This window comes from Triticum dicoccoides, chromosome 7A, assembly GCF_002162155.2.
Source record: "Triticum dicoccoides isolate Atlit2015 ecotype Zavitan chromosome 7A, WEW_v2.0, whole genome shotgun sequence".
In the NCBI taxonomy this organism is placed as follows: Eukaryota; Viridiplantae; Streptophyta; class Magnoliopsida; order Poales; family Poaceae; genus Triticum; species Triticum dicoccoides.
The window spans coordinates 25,720,006-25,727,367 of NC_041392.1; the positions used below are offsets into that span (position 1 = coordinate 25,720,006).

The following is a 7,362-nucleotide window of genomic DNA, read 5'->3' on the forward strand; positions in this document are numbered from 1 at the left end:
ACTAAGATAGGAAGGTGGTTGTTGTCCTTGTCCCTTGTTGTCCTGCTGCAGCGTAATCGATCACTGGCTCACTAAGAACATGAGTTAGTGGATTTTTTTATAAGAGTGAGGGTTTAGAGTGAGCGGGGCGGGGGTTGGGATTGGTCTATTCAATTATGAGCGGAATAATTTCCCTACTTTAAAAAATATGGCAAATTGTATTTCATTAGAGATGGCTTTGAAGCAAATTGCATGAGCAAGCAATTCATACATTGTTTTTGATAAGTCATACAATTTTCTGGTTAGGATCGAAAGGTAAATGCATTGGTTGATTACTTGAAGAGTTAATAATGGACATGGTAGCATATCAGTTGCAAGCCCAATAATGGACATCATATTTTGTTTCGTGATAATGCACGACATTCAACTGTATGTTACAATGCGGCAATTTCTCAGGAGACATTGGATCTGTCTTCTTGGCTTGTGGGCTGGGGCACGCCTCGTCCTCCTTGATGATGGTGGCGGATCGGCATGAACACGGGGGAGGGGGGAGGGGGGAGGGGATCAGGGCAGAGAGCAGGGTGGTTGGTGGGGAGGGGGATCCTCCTTGACGGTCTATGGGGAAGTACGGTGTGAAGGAAAGAAGTGCCATGACGAAGGTGGCATGGGCGTCATACGGTTTTAAAGGATATGGCTCTAGCGGGAAATCGAGTGGGAAGGGAAGGGTTCGGCAGGAAAAGGGAAAGTGCGTGGGTTGTGTTTTTGTTGTGGGGACCATGTGTTTGAGATAACATGGTGAATTGTTCGGTTAACCAGAACCCTCTATATGGGTTTGAATTGGGGGTCCAGGCGGTTGGATTTTGGGGAGCCCATCGGACGCTTATTTGGTGTTCGAACATGTCTGGACGTACGAGGAAAAAATGAGCTTCGACCTTAAAGATGACCTTAATCATTTGTTTATTTCATTTACATGCATTGTAGCCCGTAGCAACGCACGGGCATTCTACTAGTAAACCTATCTACTGACCGCCCATGCACCTAACTCCGACACCCTTTGTTGCAGTTTCATGCGGAGTGCAACACATGTATTTGCGTGTGGGAGACGGGGGTACAACTGGGTGACGAGTTTGGGGAAAAAAGATACCCTAATTAGAAAGAGGAAAAATATCAAACCCAAAGCACACAAATATAGAAAATACAAAATAGAAAAGATAAATGTAAATATTTTCTTTGTGAAAAGAGAAGGAAAAACATAAATCAGTGAACAAAATATACATGCATACAAAAGGAGAAAAACAAAAACGGTCTCGTCCTCGTAGTTTTATTCATGTTACCCACACAATAAGAAAATCCTATCTGCTGCCTTCTGCGGCAGATTGTCGTTGATTCGCACAGGGCGATCGACCAGAGAGCGATATGGGCCAGCTCAATTATGAGCAAAGAACATGGTATAGTACCGGCCGGTCATGGGAACGTTCTAGGAGGTTTCAGTGGTTTGTTTCTGGTGTTAGAAACCTTCTAGAAAGCAAGGGAAGTTCCTGAACCAGTTTTTATGTCTCTTTCTTTTTCTTTTTCATTTTCACTTTTCTGTTTCTTTTTTATTTTATATCCTTTTTGTTTTTTCCTTTTCGTATTTTTATTTTCTTTGTTTCGTTTTATCTTTTCTTTCCTTTTTTATTTCGTTTTTCTTTTTAGTTTTGAACAAATATTAAGAAATTTTAAAAACATTCGCATTTTAAAATTTTGTTCATTTTTTCAAAAATGTTCCCAGTTTCAAATTTTGTTCAGATGTTCCAAAGAATAGAATTTTTCAAAAATATTTCCACTTTGCAACAAATGTTGACGGTTTAGAATTTGAAAATTCAATAATGGTCGGATTGTAATTTGTGTTCACAAATTCAGAAAATGTGTGGGAATTTCTAAAGATATTCCCACTTTCAAAATTTGTACACAAATTATTATTATTTTCAAAATTTGTTGGCAGAATAAAAAAATTGTTTTGGTGAACTAAAAAAATGTTCCCCTTGCAATTTTTGTTCACAAATTTAAAAAATGTTCTGGAATTTTACTTTCAAAATATGTTCGCGAGTAAAAAATTTCATGTTTCCAAAATATGTTTACGAATTCAAAAATTCCTCGGCGAATTTCAAAAGGTGTTTGCATGTTGAAAATTTTGTTCATGATTTAAAGAAGTTTTTGCATTATTAATTTTTGTTCTTGTTTGTCAAGAAATGTTTGCTATTTCATAAAATTGTTCATAATTTCAAAAAATATTTTCATTCTTAATTTTTCTTCTTATTTTTCAGAAAATATTGACATTTAAAAAAACGTAATTTTAAAAAATGTTGACATTTGAAATTGTTTCTTTTTCCAAAAAATCTTTGGGTTTCACAAAATGTTCTATTTTTATGAATTTGTTCAGAAATTAGAAAATGTTTGTGCTTCAAAAAATATTTACTTTTTTCAAAATGAAAATCACGTTTAAATTTTCATAATAAGTTTAATCTGTCTGTGGCTTATATTTCATAGACACCTAATCTCAGTAATAATGGTGGCTACCAACGCTGTTCTGTAGCAATAGGACCTCGGTTCAATCCCTAACACAGACTTTTGTTTATTCGAATTTGTGCTACCGGGTGTTTAAGTTTTTCCTTTGTCATTTATTTCTTTAAGTGTGGCGCTACCAATCTGACAACAGAATTTATCTGTTGCAGGGGCTAGCTCGATGCACAACCTAATTAGATGTCGCATGTTTGAATCCCGGTGCCCTCGTGTCTCTTTTTCAGCATTTTTTTCACGTCACTAACGCGGTGCCACCTGTGTCACTTCAATTGGGCCCAGCCCAGGTGCGCCGCCGTATGCGAAAGGCTGACTTTTTGCCGCAATGAATGGCATATAGGAGGTCCCCATACAATCCACATGTTCCCAAGGACAAACAGAAAAGAAAAGGACTCTCACTGGAAAAACAAAATCATAACACACGATGGCCCAGCCGGATTCGTTCAACAGAGAAGCCCACGAATTGGGCCGCCTCACACTGTGATCCGTTCCCGTATATAATGAGCAACACACAAAACTCCCTAACCAGCTCAAATCTTAAATATGTACTGATCCAATGGCAAAACACACGACGGAGACTTAGCTAAATCTCAGTCGATTGTTTTAGCAAATCCTCTTTTTATATCATTTTCTGCAGTAGTGCTTTATTTGCATGGGATCCTAGCACTGTGGGCTTATTTGCATTTAGTTTGTATGGTTTTTTTTTATAATAGCATCAGTTGCTAACATACACGTATACGTGTAGGTTTTTTTTTTGCGGGGACGCATACGTATAGTTAAAAGAGCATCTACCAGTACATAGCCTCAAAAAGAGCATCTACCACGTACGTACGTGCAATTTGTTATTTACCTAATTTATTCAATTTATGTGCACTTCATTATTTACTTAATTTATTCGAGATTTGATTGAATAGTCTGGTTACTAATCCACTCGGGACGAATGAGTTCTTGTCTATATAGGTCTCCTTGCGTTAGCTAATTTGTTTTGGCTTACCTTACAACTCACATCCGGATCCAACAATTGGCCGATCGAACTATTTTTAGCAACTTTTTTTAGATGGTTTCTTTAGCCAACCAGACTTACATAACGGGAGTTCCTATTTGATAAATCCTAACAGTTCAATATCTGAACTTTATACTGTTGAATCTCAGCCGTTCGTTTTCTATCATCTTAATAATATAATAGATAGATAGATAGATACCAAAATACATTAAAAAACGTTGCGCTTCCCAAATGCGGCCTTACACCAGCACATTGCTCCGCCTGGATGACAATGGCTGTAGGGTTGCACTGAACTTCCTTGCCCATTGGTCGTAATGTATGATCTCCTCGAGCGACGGGCTTGTCACCAGTTCGTTGTGGTGCGCATCACACGTCATCTCTACCACCTTGAAGATGTCCAGGTAGCTGATCCTGCAAATGACAGCATAGGAGATAGATGAGGACACGCTGGTTTTATGTCCATTTTCGTAATAAATATAGCAACAAATATCCAACAGTAGTAGGCCAAACATAGCCTACACTATGTTAATGTTGCGAAATCAAGATTCCGTGGAGTTATTATAACTCGTCTCTTATATATACGTCATGGTTCAAAGTGCCTGAGAATATTAGCTTTCAGGAAATACATTCTCCTTTCAAGTCAGAACACCCAAAGAATTTTCATGAACTTTGGTTGAGACACATTTTTTTTATTGTGATGCTGCTATCAGCAGAAAAGACACGCCGAAACAAAACCAGAACAATGGCATCCACTACGCAATGCTTTATATAAAAGAGATAGGAATCTTACTTTTCGTCGATGAACAGCTCCACGGCCTTCTCATTAGCGGCACTCAGAACTCCCGGCATGGTGCCCCCGGCTCGCCCTGCTGCATATGCGAGATCAACCGATGGGTATTTCACGTTGTCGACAGCTTTGAATGTTAGCGAGCCCAGCCTGCATTATACGACTGCAATTAGCCAAGAAAGTAATTCGGAATTTCTCAAATTGACAGTTTTGAAAAAAATTGTGGAGCTAGGAGGGTGCTTATACTTGCAAAGATCTAGCCGGGGCCAGGTGACCTCAGAACAATAGACCCTTTCTGGCCAAGATAAGGTGTATAGGATAGGTAGCCGCATGTCTGTCCTTCCCAGCTGAGCAAGGACAGATGAATCCTGAGGAAATAATAGAACTTCATGAATACTTGAAGCCCACATTAAGCCATATGTAAATTCTTGCAGAATTTTTTTAGCATATCAGTCTCAAGGACCTGAAAGGACATAAACCTCTGATTCTACTAGTCCCGTGCGCTAATGGTACTAATAGAGCAAGCGAGAATAAACAATATGCACCGTATCAGGATGATGTGTGCATGTTACAGTGTCCTTAAGAATATATGCCTCTTAGAAGAAAATATATAATCACTGTGTTTTAGGGCTCACCTTTGTTTCAATCATAGAGTGTATGATAGACTGCGGGTGAATCATAATCTCAATGTTATCATATTCAACACCAAACAAATAATGTGCCTCAATAACTTCTAAGCCCTGCAAGAATCGAATTGAAGCTATCATAATTAAACAGATATACACAAAAAAGAAGTAAATTTTAACATAAAGTGGAATTTCTAAGGACCTTGTTGAACAAAGTAGCAGAATCTACTGTGATTTTCTTCCCCATTTTCCAGTTTGGGTGCTTCAAAGCATCAGCAACTTGTACATCTTTCAGCCTCTCAATTGGCCAGTCCCTGATATCATCAAGTGATATAAGATGGAGTATAATGCTTCCAAAAGTAAAACATGTATTATACATATGACACTGGACTTACCTGAATGCACCACCAGAGGCAGTCAGAATAACGCGGCGAAGTGATCCTTCAGACAAGCCTTGTATACACTAGAGGATAGGAGCGGCAGACTTAAAATCAAAATATTAACAAACATAAACCATAGCAACATAAATCTCCCCGACAAGTTTCTTTTGACCCACTTAAACAAACCACCTCAACCTTATATCATGGTCAAAAATATAACTGAAGAATCAGCGGGAATTATTTTATCAATTGTATTCACCTGAAATATTGCAGAGTGCTCAGAATCAGCGGGAAGTATTTTCACATTGTGCTTGTGTGCAAGCGGAAGCACGAAAGGACCACCTGCGATGAGTGTCTCTTTATTCGCCAATGCAATATCTTTCCCAGCTTCAATTGCTGCAACTGTAGGCTGACAAACACACACAAGATAACACAGTGCACTCAGTAAGCTAAGTTGTGCTAGAATAAATGCATATGTTAGATGCTCTTCATAGTAACTTCGGCAAGCATGCATAATTTTAGTTGGCTACATATAATTTACTCAGATCCATCTAAACTGGAGCAGAGTTTAAAAGTAGCACCACTGAGGCATGATGGACCTACCAATTTCCTTTAAGCCTTAAAACTACTAAAAAGAAGGCACTGAGGAAAATATGTAAGATAGGGAATCTAGATTACCTTCAGTCCTGCACACCCTACTATGCCGGTAACTACTGTAACTGCATCCGGGTGGCGGGCGACCTATTATTGAAGAGTCAAATATCTGTGAGATTCAGTACTGCAAACCATTGATTCCTTTTTTTTTTTGCGGGTAAACGATTGATTCCTTAGGGGAATAGGATCAGAGAAGAAATGTCTTGTTACCTCTATGACACCCTGCTCCCCGGGAATAATTTCCGGCATGTACTCACAGTCAGCTAATGCTTCCTTTAGCTCATTAAGTAACGACTCGTTTCCTATAGCGACCAGATTTGGTTTGAACATTTTCACCTGTTAAAATCGGCGGTGACTTTCATCTAATTAATAACAGTGCATGCACACAATATGAATTTGAAAGAAGGGGGAAAGGGAATAACATATACCCACAAGATTATATCATTGTACCTGATCAGCGAGAAGAGTCACATTGGAGCCAGCAGCAAGAGCAACAACTCGGAACTTATCAGGATTCTCCGCAACTATGGCCAACGTCTTTTAGTTATGCAAACAAAAAGGAAGAAACTGTTAACTACCAGCAGATGAACATGTCAACTATAGTATTTGCTAACTAAAGTTAACACATCTCCCAAATAGATGCATCAAGCTCAAGAAACACTCGAAAGTGAATACTATATAAACATGGTACACCAAAAACGTCCATAAGTCTTATCTTGTTAATCCATTCACCTGTGTTCCAACGGAACCAGTTGAGCCGATGATTGAGATGGGCTTTGGGCTATCCCATGACCTCCTCGCAGGTTCTGCGACAGCTCGGCCAGGCCAGGCGGGCGAAGGGCCCTGCTGCATAGAACAGCATGTCCTTCTAAGAAAGGCTGCTCTTTTGTCCCTCTTTCGGAACGTGAAGTCCACGGCTGAAATAAGCACAAGTCATGTTAATGTAGAATGACAATGCAACACCACTAACCAAAGTTCCACTAGAATTAGGTCTCTACATAGGCAAAAAATCTCTCTGCTCTATGCTAAATAAACTTTATAAATTGAAGCCCTGAATAATTGCACTCTATCTATGTTGACCATTTATGTTATGGGTGGTTACATTTACTGTTTCCTCATTCATGTGAACTCCCACCCAGTACATGTGCAGTGCACCAACCAAGCAATTAATTAGACCAACAGTAAGCAGAGCAGTTTAAGATCCTCTGAATAATAATATCATGTCACTAGAAAGTAGGAGCTGGAATTGAATCCACCCACCGCACTATATATTCTTGGTAGGAACAAATGATATTCCTGGTAGGCTCAGTGTGCTCCGATGACGCCCCAGGGGTGTTGTTTGGCTAGGTCGTTTGGCCCTTTTTCTACGACAAA

At 39.3% G+C, this 7,362-nt stretch overlaps 1 protein-coding gene across 1 annotated transcript in view; it reads right to left on the reverse strand.

Annotated features, from left to right (window-relative positions):
• Window positions 1–3,601: 3,601 nt before the first annotated feature.
• The window catches only part of LOC119331262 (1-deoxy-D-xylulose 5-phosphate reductoisomerase, chloroplastic-like), a 5,598-nt gene continuing 1,837 nt past the window's right edge, over window positions 3,602–7,362 (reverse strand). Inside the window, exons 2-12 of the mRNA XM_037604433.1 lie at window positions 6,721–6,905; window positions 6,439–6,525; window positions 6,199–6,324; window positions 6,013–6,075; window positions 5,594–5,743; window positions 5,350–5,417; window positions 5,157–5,268; window positions 4,964–5,068; window positions 4,575–4,696; window positions 4,332–4,478; window positions 3,602–3,952 (exon numbers count right to left, since the gene is read on the reverse strand). Of these exons, the coding sequence (XP_037460330.1) occupies window positions 3,781–3,952; window positions 4,332–4,478; window positions 4,575–4,696; window positions 4,964–5,068; window positions 5,157–5,268; window positions 5,350–5,417; window positions 5,594–5,743; window positions 6,013–6,075; window positions 6,199–6,324; window positions 6,439–6,525; window positions 6,721–6,905 (1,337 nt within the window). The 3' untranslated portion in view covers window positions 3,602–3,780. The remainder of the gene's footprint in view (window positions 3,953–4,331; window positions 4,479–4,574; window positions 4,697–4,963; window positions 5,069–5,156; window positions 5,269–5,349; window positions 5,418–5,593; window positions 5,744–6,012; window positions 6,076–6,198; window positions 6,325–6,438; window positions 6,526–6,720; window positions 6,906–7,362) is intronic.